Source organism: Acinonyx jubatus, chromosome B1 (genome assembly GCF_027475565.1).
Source record: "Acinonyx jubatus isolate Ajub_Pintada_27869175 chromosome B1, VMU_Ajub_asm_v1.0, whole genome shotgun sequence".
Lineage (NCBI taxonomy): Eukaryota > Metazoa > Chordata > Mammalia > Carnivora > Felidae > Acinonyx > Acinonyx jubatus.
Window position 1 is genome coordinate 49313159 of NC_069382.1, and position 16055 is coordinate 49329213.

General features: G+C 37.7%; 1 protein-coding gene across 2 annotated transcripts in view; it reads right to left on the reverse strand.

Annotated features, from left to right (window-relative positions):
- KIF13B (kinesin family member 13B) overlaps positions 1–16055 on the reverse strand; it is a 201031-nt gene that overhangs the window by 75891 nt on the left and 109085 nt on the right. For both annotated transcript variants that reach the window (XM_027069655.2, XM_053216665.1), the window contains exons 15-21: positions 13158–13244; positions 11429–11619; positions 10708–10918; positions 9656–9818; positions 6431–6577; positions 4890–5039; positions 4479–4607 (exon numbers count right to left, since the gene is read on the reverse strand). In XM_027069655.2, the coding sequence (XP_026925456.1) occupies positions 4479–4607; positions 4890–5039; positions 6431–6577; positions 9656–9818; positions 10708–10918; positions 11429–11619; positions 13158–13244 (1078 nt within the window). The remainder of the gene's footprint in view (positions 1–4478; positions 4608–4889; positions 5040–6430; positions 6578–9655; positions 9819–10707; positions 10919–11428; positions 11620–13157; positions 13245–16055) is intronic.

The following is a 16055-nucleotide window of genomic DNA, read 5'->3' on the forward strand; positions in this document are numbered from 1 at the left end:
AATCATCTTAACACTTCAGGAAGCAATAATAAGACAGAATATCATGCAAAGTAGAGGACTATTTTCTCCTATACCAGGTACATAAGGGGTAAGCAATGGTGGAGAACTCCATTATTATTCATTATTCCCTACAATGGCAACAAGATTTTGAGACATTCAGAGAGCAATTCCCCTGATAGGCTACAAAAAAGACAGATTGACTAATGCATTTTATTCGTCTAAACCCAATAGAGCAATCAGTGTTTGGCAATTGATTTTTTGTTAAATTTAAAAAACCATCGCTTTTTCACTAAGTGTTTAAAATTTTTTTATTATATTCTTTAAGGTGAGACAATATGGTGTTTGAGAAGATTACAAGATTTCTGTAGAACATAAATCTAAATAAAAATCTCTGTCACATGTTAGCTTCTGCTTTTGAACAGATTAAATTCTTGGTTTTCTCAGGCTGAGACTTCTCCTATGTGAAACAGGACAGCTACCTAATGATACTGGCCTGAGTACTGACCATATTAATGGAATGAAATGAAAACACATCAAAGCATTGAGTGGACAGATGTTTGATACTATTCTTTGTGATTAAATTCCATCGGAAAGCCAATTTTTTTCCCTTAGAAATCAATCTCAATTTTAAGGTTGAAATAAATTAAAAAGATTTCATATGCTGAACTATATCCTAAAGGCAACTTATCAGGAATAAGACTGCCAGGAACGAAGAATACCAGGAATGAGGAATATCCTGCATCCAGAACATAGTTTTGGGGTCTTTTTGCTTTTTAAGTTTCTACATACAGAAATCAAAATCACCACAAGGTGTCAGAATACCACAGATTTCGACTTGCCACTGTTTATTATAAAGCCCAGGAATGTCAGAAGACATGTTGTTTGGGGTTTTAAAATACACTAATTTCATTTAATGTAATTGAAAACATCAATATGTGAATATGTGCACACTCATCTTTCATCATAGAAAAATAAATCTAGACTGCTGTTATAAGCTGGCGATACCTATTATTGTTAAGTGTCCCAGAATGATTTGTTTTTCCCACCAATATTTTATTGTCATATAGTCTGTCTTCCTCATTTTACACAAAAGACTATTATATGCTTAGAATATGGTCTCTAAAAAACACTTTCCACTGAAAGGAACTGGGTTCCTTGGAGACATAGCTGATTCTAGTTCTGGGAGAGGAAATGTCCAGAATGAAACTAGAATATTCATCATACCAGGAAGCAAGAAAGCTTGTAGCATAGTCTATGAGGGTTACGTTTGTGTCAAAAGGACTCAAGAGACAACTGAAGAGGAGCCCACAGGCCAAAGATGGGATAATTTGAGCTTCAATATAGGTAATAAATACAATGGATCAAAACACATCAAATATTTTTAAATCAAAGAGTTCACAATGACATTTGGCCAAAAAAAAAAAACCCCAAAAAAAACAACAAACACCTCACTGGCCACTTTTGTAAGTTTGTAGGAAAACCAATTAATTATTTTGAAAATTAGTTTAGATTTTTTTTTTCAATGTTTATTTATTTCTGAGACAGAGCTCTGTCTCTACAGAACATGAGTGGGGGAGGGGCAGAGAGCGAGAGAGGGAGACACAGAATCGGAAGCAGTCTCCAGGCTCTGAGCTGTCAGCACAGAGCCCGACACGGGGCTTGAACTCACAAACCGTGAGATCAGGACCTGTGCCAAAGTCGGTCGCTCAACCGAATGAGCCACCCAGGCGCCCTGAAAATTAGTTTTTTAAAAAAAGGAGAAAAGAATGCAACATTTACCCTGCCTTTCCTATACAAATTGTATCCCTGAAGAACAAAATAGCTGATATAATAGGAAGATTCTCTCTAGAATCTAGAGAAGAGTTCTATTTTTTTAATATAATTTATTGTCAAATTAGCTAACATACAGTGTGCACAGTGTGCTCTTGGTTTTGGGGGTAGATTCCCGTCTTCACTTATATACAACACCCAGTGCTCATCTCATCAAGTGCTCTCCTCTATGCCCATCACACATTTTCCCCTCTCCCCCAATGCCCCCATCAACCCTCAGTTTGTTCCCTGTATTTAAGCATCTCTTATGGTTTGCTTCCCTCCCAAGAATCTAGAGAAGAATTCTAGCTAACAAATGGTGATAGAATTATAGTATCATTCTTTTCTAACTCCTAATGAAATATCTAGGTAATAATCATCACTAATTGCTAACATCTCCAGAAGAAAACCAGACATAATATGACTGCGGATGGAAGAACACACCAACACCTATAAAATGCCCTTGCTACTCCCCTTCCCCATATTATCACCTTCATATCTAACTACCAGTTTAACACATTCAATAATACCAATCAGCAAAATCTAGATTATGAGATAATACAAGACCAGTAAGTCAGTTTCTACAATAAAGAAACTATGGGGTAAGAGAGAGAGAGATAATGAGAGGAAGCAAGCCAGCACAAGGCCAGTGACACTTTAGATTCAGATCTAAATCTAAAGATTAAGATTTAAGTGACACAATACACAAGCCAATGAAGGAAACTGGGTAAATCATGATATTAAGAAAGTATTAATTTTAGATTATGGTATAATAGTTATTTTTTTAAGTACTCTTCTTTTGGAGATATATACTAAACTATTACAGATGAAATATGATGTCTGGAATAGCTTCAAAATAATCCAGGGGAAACAGACAGCACAGAGCAGCTTGGGTGTATGAGTCAGACATGATTGACCATGAGTTGATAATGTGGAGGGAGGGTAAATAGGGATCAATAACATTTTTCTCACTACTTTTTTATATGTTTGATATCTTCCATTAAAAAAAAAATCTGAAAATATTTTAAATTCTTTTTTTTTTTTAAAGCTTATGTTACCCACTATATACTACTTTTTTTTCAGTTCTGACTTTCTCAAATGAAACTGTATCTGTTAATGGTAAACTTTTACACAGTTGCATTTACTAGTCCATCACTTTTAAAAGGAGCCATTATGGAGTCATCAAGTCTATGTCTCCACCCTTGATAATCATACAACCTCAGAGAAAATGTTCTAGAATCAAGAATAATACAGTAAGGATTAACCTTTTAGTGAATTAAGAATTTTCCCCCACATTCTGAAGCACCTGACTTAAACATCCGAGGCCTTCTTAATACATACAAAGACCCATAGAAAGGAGCACATCTTTAACAGCTGTAGTAGCTTCCCCATAGCTTGCAGCAAATGCCTCACTTACTCTTTTCAGTATTAACTCCAATTTTAGTATTTAGTATTTCAGTGTTTAGTATTCCAATTTAGTATTTCAGTATTAACTCCAATATTTACTGAGACACGGAACTGGACTAAGGATGGATTATGAAATACACGTTAAGTTTAGCCTTCCTTCATTTCACCTTTTAATGGCCTTCTTCTCACTCATACACTGGTCCTATGATCCTCGTGGATTTCTCTTCCTCAAAAACCCTTTTAACTGGGTCCTACAGAGATTCTCAACCAATGGCACACTGGATCAACACACTGTTTGGAAATGTGTAAGAGTTTTTTCATTGTCCTAATGAGTGACAGAGATGGCACTAACTACACCAATTGGGTAGGAGTTCAGGAATGTAATGACCTACTTAAGACCTACCTAGCTATTACCCATGAAAATACGACAGTACCCTATGGAGAAAGAGGTTTATATCACGTGCTTCCCCCCCCCCCCCACTTCAAGTTCACTCTGAGTCTCACTTCCAGAAATTTTCCTCAGACTTTACTCTCTGAATTAATTACCTCTTCTCTATGTCCCAGAGCAACTCTTTCAACCTCTCTCAGAGCACTTGGGTCACACGATATTGGATTCTTGTGTGTCCCCCTCCACATAAACAGAAACTACACAGGTTGCTCCTTGACAGCAGAAATCCTGTCTTATTCATCTTTATGTTCTCAGCACAATGTCTAACAGATATCACTCAAAAATACTCTTGAATTGTATGCATGGAAAGACCAGAAAGAGCAGAGTTTGGGATGAGCACATGCTGGAATAGCATACACAAAGGCACATGGGTAAGGGGAACAAAAAACACATGGAAAAACACATGAAGAGTGACTTCTATATAATAGGAGCTTAGGAGCAGAACCAAGACTGGAGTAAATCTCTAGCATCAGCAGAAGTCAAGAGGTCCAATAGGAGGAAGAAATTCATGTGAAAAAAACTTTGTTTCTCTACAGAGAAGTTCACATAAACATAAATCCATATAACTTTGGAGCAGAATGTCCCGGAAAAAGAGGTGACTTATCTGAAACTTCAAAGAGGAAGGTAGTAGAAGGACCTAACTGGTAAATCAGTATATATGATGAAATATGGTCTCCAGAATACCAATACTAAAGATTTCTTTAGAGACAGGTATTTCAAAATTCAAAAGAGAACACTGTATTTATTGTCTAACTACCCACAATCCTCAAAATCCACCACACTTCCATTACTTCTAAATGAAACTGGGACTTACCATGCACACAAGTCTATTCTCCTGGGTTTCCTTATCACAGGAGAGATCTGTGGTGTCATCACCTCCAGCAATCCTTTCCCCAATGTCACCACTGATTCGCATCACCTCTACATGCAGCCGACCTGCCACCTATAACAAGAGAAGAAAAATGGGATTTTGTTATTTCTCCCATTTTAGAGTCAGGTGGTTGGGTTAATGGTAAATGAGAATTTAGAAGTGTAGGTTCTAACAGTTACTTTTCCTCAAAGTACTTGGAATAATCACCACCAAGCAGATGGAAACACAGGTAATAATAATACACATAAATAACACTTATTATTGACGAAAAAGAGTCACAACAATGTACTACCACCACTGTAATGTTTCCTAAACTTTTCTCTGCAGGGTATAAGGCAAAAAGAGAAAACTAACCTCTCCTTTCTGGTTGACAATTGGAACAGCATACTGTAACTTCACATCATAGAAGAGGGACTCGAGGAAGACATTCGCCACCCCAATGAGACTGTGATTTTCCTGTTCGTCATAGAATGGATCAGCACGCTTGAAGTAGGACCGTATGACCTTTAAAGAGATTTGGAACATCACAACTTCAGAAATCACTTAAAATAAATTAATTCAGGGAGGCTGGGTGGCTCAGTCAGTTGAGCGTCCGACTTTGGCTCAGGTCATGATCTCATAGCTCATGAGTTCGAGCCCTGCGTCGGGCTCTGTGCTGACAGCTTGGAGCCTGGAGCCTGCTTCAGATTCTGTGCCTCCCTCTCTCTCTGTTCCTCCTCCGCTCATGCTCGCTCTCTCTCTCTCTCTCAAAACTAAACAAACATTCAAAAAAAATTTTAAACAAATTAATTCAACCTACTACCACCTTTTCATGGCCAGTAAGAAAGTGATCAAACTCAGCTTAAGTACAACACTGGGTCACACCCACTCCCTCTTCCTCATCCCCATCAGAATGGGGATCAGCATCCTTCACCCATGACAGAGCCATCTCAGTATATCATTACTTTATTTCTTCTCCTTTATGTGGAAATCTTGCCATGAAAATAGAGAACACATATTGGCTAGAAAAAGAAGTCGAGTGTACAAAAGTGCTCGTCAGTTGTCATTCATATCTATTCCACTTGTTCCTGCCAAACCATAAGATAATGGTGCTGCTTAACGAGAGCTGACCCCATATGCAAGAGTGGTTTGCTTTTTTGTAATTTGTTAATGTTGTTTTATTTCTAGGCTGACATACAAGAGAAATACAGAAGAAAAGAAAAAAAATTTAAGAAAAAATGCCATCTAACTATAAAGTCATTTTTTATGACAATCTGGAAAAATAAACATTTATTTTTAAAAACAAGATGCTAAGGAAGTAAACAACTCTGAGGAAACAAGACCAACAGTGTTGAAAGTTGTATAAATATGCATAACATGTATTTCTGTTTTAAATATGCACAAGTACATGGCCGACCTAAATGGGAAAACCTGCAACTTGAGGAGAAAGTTCCAGAGTACAGCTCTACATCACCCACTTTAGGATCAAAACACCTTCAAAATCTGCTCTTAATGGTATAAATATTAAGGTACCACTGATGTTGTACTCAAAAAAGTGATACTACAGGATACTATTTGCAAGGTTAAATGTGTGGAGAAGTGGGAAGAGAGATAATAAGGCCTGGTCTCTGTCCTAAGTAAATTCACAGTCCTGCACAGGACCAGACACACATGACAACTACAGATGTCAGAATGGAATGTAGAAGATTCTACAAGTAATCCAGAGAACATACAATGAGGAGAGGAAAGAAGATTCTTGATTAGCAAAACAATTTAGAAGGTTACAATAAGTATTATTCTAGAAACAGGATTACTATTTTAGAAAAATGAACAATTCTTCCCTAAAATGGTTAGGCTCCTTCCTGCGTGATTCTTTCTATGACTACTGGTTAAGTCCTTTTTCTCAGATAACTTACTGGAGTATCTTCTTCACACTCCTTCCACTCCTGATAAAGGTCTCTCATATCCAGCAATCTGTTGTCCAGTTTTTCTAAAGACCAAATCTGTTTTCCTTTTCCTTTTCTTCTCACCTGGATTGCAGGCTCACTAAGAAGAGAGCCTCGCTGTAAAACAGTAAGAGTGACCATGTGAAACACAAAGATATCCATCACGGAAGTCAACCCTGACCATTCTCTACCCACCAGTCAAATGTCATCAACCCAAACTAAAGCTGCTATCATCCTCTATTCAGTTCACTGCAAAACTTCCCAGAAACCTTACAAGCTTAATATGATGCCATTATATTCAATGGCGATCAAAATTTAAATTTAAGTATATAAATTAGATGTAATTTACAAAGTAAATTTACATAGTATATTATTCATATAGTAAATGGGATATAAATTTAAATCTAAAACCTAACAGACTAAATCATGTTTAATTGGATATTAAAAATGTTTTATTCAGACCATCATATGATCAGAGTCCCAGTGGGTAGAAAAAGAGTCATAAGCATTGAATGTGAAGGGAAAGTTTGCTGGGATGGAGAGCCAAGAAATGATATTTTACTTTCAAGTTTGAATTTAAATATCTTTTTGAATGGGTAGTATGTTAATGTGGTACAAAACACAAAATGTTTAAAAGAGCAAACCATGAAAAGAATCCCATTTACCCATTTGGAGGCAACAAATGACACCAACGTAAAAATTCACATAGCTTGAATTTAAAATTTAGAATTTAAAAGAACAGTATAGAACTAGATAGAGATGCTGGTCACACAACACAGTGAATGCACTAGAGGCCACTGAACTGTTTGCTTTAAAATGGTTAATTTTATGTTATATGAATCTCACCAGAAAAAAACCTAGAATTTAATGAAGTTTTTCCAGCTTAAAAAAGCAATGTGTTTTTAATATAGAAAAAGTTTTTAAAACCACAAAGTAGAAAATAAAAATACCCCTGTGAATCTCTCCCAGAGAGATGTATCTATCAGTTACTCATCAATTTAGAGTCACCAGATAATTTACCAACTCTTTGGATATGTCTACTCGGAACTTTAGGGGACTGTGAATACACCCATGTTACTTTAACATCCCACGTATAATCATTTTCAAAGAAACAGAATTTACATGATGAAACAAAGATTTTAGAATTCTGAAGCTCAAAAATTACCATTCTCTCATATTATAAAGACTCCCCTACCTAATACTCAGCCAACCAGGGAATCAATACAAAAAGCTCATCAGTGATCTGCAGAGAGTGGTACTACAGGCAGAGAATGCTAGAACCAGGAGGAAATGGCAACCAGCAATATGCTGAAGCATCAAGACTTGGCCCTCCTGCAATTACAATAAGCATTGGAAAAAAGAAAAAAAAAAAAGAAATTTCTGCCTCTCACCAAAATCACCAGAAAGAGGCGAGTACAAGGTCAGGAGTAAGACCAGAACAAATAACGGTGCACACAGCATGGACACGACATTAAGTGAAATGAAGAGTTTTCAAGTACCAAAACCAAAAGATTTTGTTGGATAAAAGAGTTAAGGCCCAGCCTGAGTTAAGGAGACTCTCTACTTAAGAAATACTTTCTTGTCAAGCTCATCTCTCCAGGTGAAATCTGAAAATACTAATCTAGTAAATCTATGATAGCAGTGTAGATTAGTAGCCGTCTGTTAACGATGGCTGCTTCAACACCAGCAATGTGCATCATCTCTACCGGCCATCACATACCCCATGAACATACTCCCAGGTGTCTGGGAGAGAGGGATGCCCAAAATGACCTGCATCACTTCTAGGTGTTGACCTGGCTGCCTGGAGACAGGGTTGATCTTTCCAACAAGGTCCGAGCCAGGATACACAGAAAAAGCTACAGAGAGTCATGCTTAATGGGGGAAAAATGTTTCTGTTCCTGTTTTTCCAACTCAAACACTACAGAATGGAAAAAGACCTTGCTCTGCTCAGTCTTCTAGAAGAATATAAGCCCTATACCTTCTGCCCAAGATTAGCTTTCCTCTACTGCTTTTTGTCTGAGTCCCACTGCACCCATGGTTTGCCCTACAGATGCCAACAAGCAAAATAAAGTTCTAAGTTCACAGAATATATACCAAAAGACAAGTCTCAGGGCACCTGGGTGGCTCAGTCGGTTAAGTGTCCAACTCTTGATTTCAGCTCAGGTCATGATCTCACGGTTTGTGAGTTAGAGCCCCATGTCGGACTCTGTGCTGACAGCATGCAGCCTGTTTGGGATTCTCTCTCCCTCTCTCTCTCTCTGCCCCTCCCTTGTATGTGCGTGTGCATGCTCTCTCTCAAATAAATAAATTTTTTTAAACAATGCAAGTCTCCATAAAGCAATGAATGTATCACATCCACAATACCTATATTACTAAAAACATTAAGTATCACATTTGCCAAATATCTATTCTGTGGAATCATTGACCTTGATGTTGTGATGCCACAAGAAAAAGATAGATGTGGTCCTTGCTATCAAATTAGAACACCCAAGAAGGATTCATTAAACCTCTGCTGTGTCAAATACTGTAGGGGAAACAAAGCACACAGACCCTCAAAATATTTTTCTGAATATAACATTCTATCATAAAAATTACATATGAACATGATTGAGAGCTAGAAAAGAACCTAAATAACAAAGAAAACACCTGAATGGCAAGGATAGAAAACTCTGATGGGAACTTCCCTCTATATTTTATTAAGCTTATTACATTATACCACAAAAATTTGTGACCATGAATACACACATGAGACAACTAATAAACAGTTTTGCAGAGCAATCTGTTAGCAAGTGGAAATAACATGGTTTATGTAAAATAAACAGGTACGTTAAGGGAGGAGGGTTGTACAGTGGTAACAAAATGAAGGGAAACACCACTTTCAGAAGATTCATCAGGAAAGACTTTTCAGAAATCATTTAAACAAACTGGAAGAAAGGGAGTTGAGGGAAATAAATTGGTAGAGTGTGGTGGGTGGAGGTGGAGAGGATATTCTTGTGGACAAAGGACATATATGCACAGAGGCAGAGAATTAAAAGCAAATAAACTCTACTGGAGAGCGGAGAGCAAGTACAAAAGGATACAGACTGCAGAAAGTACAGGTGGGGAGAAGGCAAATCCACTGGTGTTTAATAACACTGGTGAAATAGACAATGTCCCCAATGACATCTTTGCCTCTTCCATGAATGGCAACCTCACCTTCCTGTTGGCATCCAGGCTGGAGGCTGGAATCTGCAGGGTTACTTTATACTCTGTTCTTTTATCCAGTTCCTCTGCAATGTAACTAGCTTCTCTCACCAACAGATTGGCTTTAACAATTTGTTCCCTCAGCCTCATCAGGCTGTTATTCAGTGTTGCTTCTCTTTAAAAAAAAAAGGGGGGGGGGGATAACCGTCAAGCAGCACATCAGAATATTATGTACTACATAATACACAAATGCCAATCTGCGAACCAAGCTTTACAACTGCCTTTTGCACACAGGGAATACATTACTGACACCGACCCATGCATGCGCTTGTATCCGGGCTACGTTATACGTACAGGCACACGCTCGTGTAACAAGCTGGCCGTTGATTAGGACAGTGCTCACTTGACTGTGTATGCAAGTCACCTGGGGGTCTTGATAAACTGAAGATTTTGACTCATGAGTGCTGGGGTGGGACCTGATATGCTACACTTCTATCAATCACCACCTGAGAGAGATGCTGCCTGTCTGCAGACCAAACTTGGAATGGCAAGAGGTTAGTTAAGTACAATCTGTAACCGTGGATGAGACATTTTAGTGCAACGCTAATTAGCCCATATAGAGATCAAACTTGCAATCTGCATCTCATTAGCACCATGCTTTACCTACCTGAACTAATGAGTCCAGATAACCACCTTTCTTTTTTTTTTCTTTTTTTTTTAAAAAGCATCTACCCAAGCTTCAGAACCTAAAGTATAATACAATGATAAAGTATAACTTCTAAGTACAAATATTTGTTTATTCAATCCAAAAGCCATACAAACTAAAATGTGGCAGTACCTAACAAGGGCAACTTTAAAGAAATCAATATAAATGGGTAATTCCTGTTTTTTTCAAAAATGAAAAAAATAAGATAATGCCAAATGATTCTTAAGCTGTAACACTCTCTTTTTAATCTAACTTTTTTTCAAGTAATTTCTAGATCTCTTCACCCTGCATCTGACCTGGGCAGGTTACAGTAACAAGTACGGGCTGTGCATGTGTAATAAAGGCCCTATGCACCTACCTCTCTTCAGCCCACTGTCTCAGTCGCTGTTGAGCACTGGGTGAGTGGAAAGAAAACCTGTCCCCGCTACGGCAGTTTTGCTTCTCAGGAGACAGCCTTCTTCGTAGCTGCTCCAATTCATGTTCATACATAAGCCTCTGGCGCTCTAATGCAGATCGTTTCTCTTCTTCATGCTGTTGTTCTAGGCTGTTCAATATGGACTGCATTGGATCTAAACAAGGGTTTTTTAAAAAGGTAAATAATGAACGAAAGGTGACTGTACAACACTATATATTTCAAATGCTGTTCTATATATTGCTATGCTGTTTGTCACCCTAATTAGTAAAAGAAGATTCTTGAAGACAGTTTGGAATAAACTCAGTTTTCCTTACTCACAATTACTCATCATATCATCTATTCTTGTTAGATATATGCCGAACTGTTTTCCATCCAGAAAAAGCAGGTCTTATTGTGTGTTCTACACATAACCTAAGAGTGGCAGTCAAGTGTCAAATCTGAGAAATTCTACCACTAAGAATAAAGTTGGCAGTGATTTGTAATCAAGGCTGAAAGAATGAAAAGTTTATATAATAAATTAAAACCAAAGACACAAAAGAATAGAGTGCAGGGAATAACATAAAGATTTCCTTTTTTGGTTAACATTTAAAAGGTCTCAGTCACAAACATGTTTAACTCTCCACCAACTTTAAAAGATTCTAAAATGCACAACAGATCTGCTCACCATTATTACCCAGAGCCTTCATGGTAACCTCCATCTGTGCATACTCATAATTGAAGTTGATTTCACTGGACACCTCACTGGAGGAGTCTCCGTCTACATCCAGTTGCTCAGAACTGGTATCATTCTTCATGGAGCTGTCTTGTTCCTCATCCTCTCTATCTGCTTTCTTCTTCTTTTTAGGCAAATTCAGTCTTGGGAGAAAAAAAAAGAGTATTATTTTTAAAATAAAGATAGGCACGTATTCATTCCATTCATTAAATACTGGTATTTGTTAGATGCCAAGGGGGCACCATGTAAGTGTAAGGCAATTACTATACCCAGGAAGTTTATCCTCTACTAGTAGAAATACATACACATACGTGTGAATAGTTACAACAGACAGCATGACTTGGCCACATGACTGTAACAAGCGAGGTGCTGAAGAAAAGCTGAGGAACACTGTGATAACAACAGAAAGGATGACAGAGTAGGAAGTCATCTGAGGCAAGCCTTAAACAATAAGGAGAAAGCAGGGCATTAGGGCAGTGGGAACAGCATGAGAAGAGGTGTAGAAATGGAAACTCTCATAGTCTGGAGAAATTATGAATAAAACAACACAGGGGCACACAAAATGTCTATAGCAGGAATTGTGGGAGATAATGCTGGAAAGATCAATTTATCCCAAACTATGAAGGTTTTGAAAACCAAGCCAAGCAATTTCCACTTGATTTAGTTTGAGAAGGAAAAAAATGAAAAATATTTTCCACATACTTTGTACCCCTCTACCCTTTCCTCAGTAATCAAAATATCGACTGGCCTACAAGCAAAGGATCTCCATTAGCGATAAGAAAAGTCAGCTGATATCCCAAGCAGGGTGACCAGTGACAGGAAGAGGAACACAGCAGGATTCTAATTCTGTACAATCTCTAGTCCGCCCTTCCTTAGCAATACAACACCAGTTTTCTATGGGAAATAATGTGTGCAGTCCTGGGACACACACTTTCTCAGCCTCTCTTACAGGTGACAGGCAAATTCTAGCAAATGAGACAAAAGTAGAAGGTTGCTGGGGACTCTGGAAGATTTCTGCTTTTTCTGATCAAGAAGACAGGGCTAGTATCACCACCCATCTCTCTCAGTTTCTTCATATGTGCCCAGATGCTGCGATGCCTGGAGTGGTGTAGCCATCTTTAGACCACAGACCACAGGGAAATGCCAAGACAGTGAAACAGTGACAAGACTTCTACCATGACAGTTTTGAAAGGCTTAGCCAATGCTACCAACCATCCACCTTTGGATTTCTTATTCTGTCAGTGAACAAACTGTTTAAGTCATTTTAATAGTTCAGTTTTCTATTACTTGCAGCAGAAAACATTCCTAAATGAAATACAAATGTTATTTCATGAAGAAGGAAACTAAAAGTACTACTCTTCCAATAAAAAATAAACAGATAAAAAAATAAGCATGTCAGAAAAAAAATTAATGAATTCTTATACCAGATGGCAAAACAATCATCTTCCACTGGGAAATGAAAAGGGAAAAATAAGTAAGTAAACTCCTTATTGTCCTTGAGTATAGGGTTCATATGCCTCTAGGCTCAAACCATATAGTGAACAAACCATATACAGTCAATAAATATATATGTACACAAAATAATGTCTAATTTTTATGGAGCTAAGTTTACCTAATATATATTCTTCTATTTCAGAGTACAATCTTCAACAATCTCTAAGAGCCATGAATAATGTCATACCTGAAGAAGTGGTTGTTTCCCCATAATATCCTGTCCCCATGGTGTAGCTGTATAGGACTAGATACAGAAGAGCCATTTACAAATGTTCTGTGGGGAGAAGAGGTCAAACATGCAAACAATGATTATCAACGTTTTCTCCTTTACTATACCATAGAGATGTAGTTACCAGGAAAAATAAAATAATCAATTCCCCAAATTGATTCCCAGTAAATTTCATTATTTGTATTTACTTCTTTGCTGATTTACCTAAAAAGCTTATGGTACTAAGTATAATATATTATTATCCTCTACTTTTCAAAGTTTCAAATTTGTTATATAGTATATTAGGGAGTATGGAACTATTATAGCCAATAATAAAAAGCTGGTAGCATATACATTACAACTCAAATTGAATATGTCCAATCTACATGGATAAGAGCCAATCAACCAACTAGAATCTAGAAATATCTACAGATATCAGTAATAATAAATGAGACCTATGCTAAAATCTTCTGTAACTTCCTAGAGCACAGAAAAAACATTCATATCCTATCAATATATAAAAGACTTGTCAGGTCCACTTGACTGCTTATCTTGACAATGGAGTTCAACAGATGGATGAACAGAAGGATATGAAGGGAAGAATTTGCAGAGGCAGGAAATAAACAGAAAAATTATGCATACCACGATAAGACTGATATTCCTGGAATACCAGTTTCATCAAGCCTCCTTCCTGCTGAAGGACTCATTTGCTTAGATACAGGATAAAGGTCAAGTTCTTTAACTTGATACTCAAGGCCCCATAAAAGGAAGCCTTCTTTATCTCCTTTCCCCTTTCCAGTGAATTCTCAACTCCAGGCAAAAAAACAAAAGGTTTATGTTCTGTCCACTGAACATGGCTGACTTACTCTTCTTTCAAAGCCAGGCTTATACCAGCCAGTCCTGCAAACTAGAACAGAGTTCCTGTCCCTCTCCATTCCCCCCAAGTCCTCAGCTCTCACAGCCCAGCTGGTTTCGGCTTCCTCTATAAAGTCTGCTCATCACCCCAGCCTATAGTATCTTAGTTTCTTTGCCATCCTAAGCACTACCTGGCTTTATATTGCTAATTACTTTTTATGTATATGCATACACACAAAATCTTACTCTCTGTATCTAGATTTCACTTGCCATGTGGGTTTTTAAACACTAGAAGTAATTGGTCCTCCTATAGTCTGATTATGTAAATCTCGAGGCTCAAAAAATATAACAAGAGGGAACCTACTAAAATTAGCAGATTTTAGCTTTTATGACACAAATTCCTTAAATACAATGAGGAGTTTAATTAAAGGCAAACTTATATAGAGGCTTATTTTTAAAAGCTACAGCAGTTAAGCTATAATTAGTAAATAAAAGCATGAACACAATAACAGTTTCCAAAGTGTGGTCTCTGGGGGGTTCCCAAGATCAAAGCTATTTTTATAATAATGCTAACCTGCCCTTTTTCACTGTGTCATTTATACCAGCAAATGAGTAAAACTGCTGGTGTTTTAGCACAAACCAAGGCAGTGGCACCAAACATTTCTAGTAGTCACTGGACTACTCACTGCCATGCACTCACAATTTTTAAAAAATGTTTCCTTTGAGAATGTCTTTGATGATGCAGTAAAAATTACTATTTTTTTTTTTTACTCTTGACTCTGAGTACCCAACTTTTTAAACATTTCAGGTGACAAAATGGGAAGTACATAAAAAGCACTGTGTCCATTCATACCAAAGAATGAAGGGTGTCATGAGCAAAAGACATACACACAAAGTGTTATTTTGGGCATTTTCTTGCAAATAAACAAAGCGAGGAAACGAATGGCAGTATTTGTTGCCAACTGTAAACTTCAAGTGAGAACTGGAGTTTGGAAGACTTGTGTCTGTGTCCTCCACCCAAAGACCATGAGGAGCACTCCTGTGGTGAACATGCACAGGGAGAAGACACAGCCCCAGGAAGCACAGGGTATCTCAGTGAGACTGTGCTGGGAAGGACTGTGGCAGGATCTGGGCTTTAGCTGGATGACTTGGGAAGGGCTCTGACAGCATGGGGTGCTGTATGTGCTGGATGCTGTATGATCGGGCATTTCAAAAAATCTTATCTATGGAGGGGAGACTCCGATGAAGATGTGACAAGTGAAGAAATAATCGCTCACCTCAACCAAGAGAAGGTGTTTGGTATTTGGTGTGTGGCAGAGTGACCTTGATTTTTGTCTGTGCTGAAACAAAATGATGATGTGGCCTGCTTTGTCTTATTTATCACAGCCTCAGAGTAACATTGCCTGAGGTTGATTTTTTAATAGGAGAATGGCATGCCCTAACTGGGAGTGCCAGGCCCAGTGTCTTCTCTTTTTTTTTCCCCTTTCTTATTTGCATCCTTCACCATGAGCTTGATTGCTTACCAATATTTAAAGACTTTGTGGATAAAATCAGTAATGATATTAATGATTATTCAGTATCACAGGATGAAATGGTCCAACATTTGGAAATTCAATATAAATCAGTTAACAGTTATGGGTCATTATATAACACACAGCCCAAGGAAACAAACTGACAAACATTTAATTTATATAATGGTACACCTCTTCATTCATCCATTACTTACTGAGCACTTATATACTAGTCTTCTATTACATACTAAGGACAGAGAACCAAAAATAGAAGGGCCCTTGTCCTCAATGAGTTCATAGTCCATTGGGGTAATAAAGGCTAAGAGACCACAAAAATACAAAGTGTTGACAGGAAGCATAAGGTGTATGGGAATATGTACTAGGGGCCCTTCACTTAGACCAAACAGGAAATTCCCCCAAAGTAGATAATGACAGAGCTTAACCCTGAATGTCAAACAGGAATTAGCTGCCCAAAGGAATGGCAGACATAGAGGAATAGGAGACAGACAGG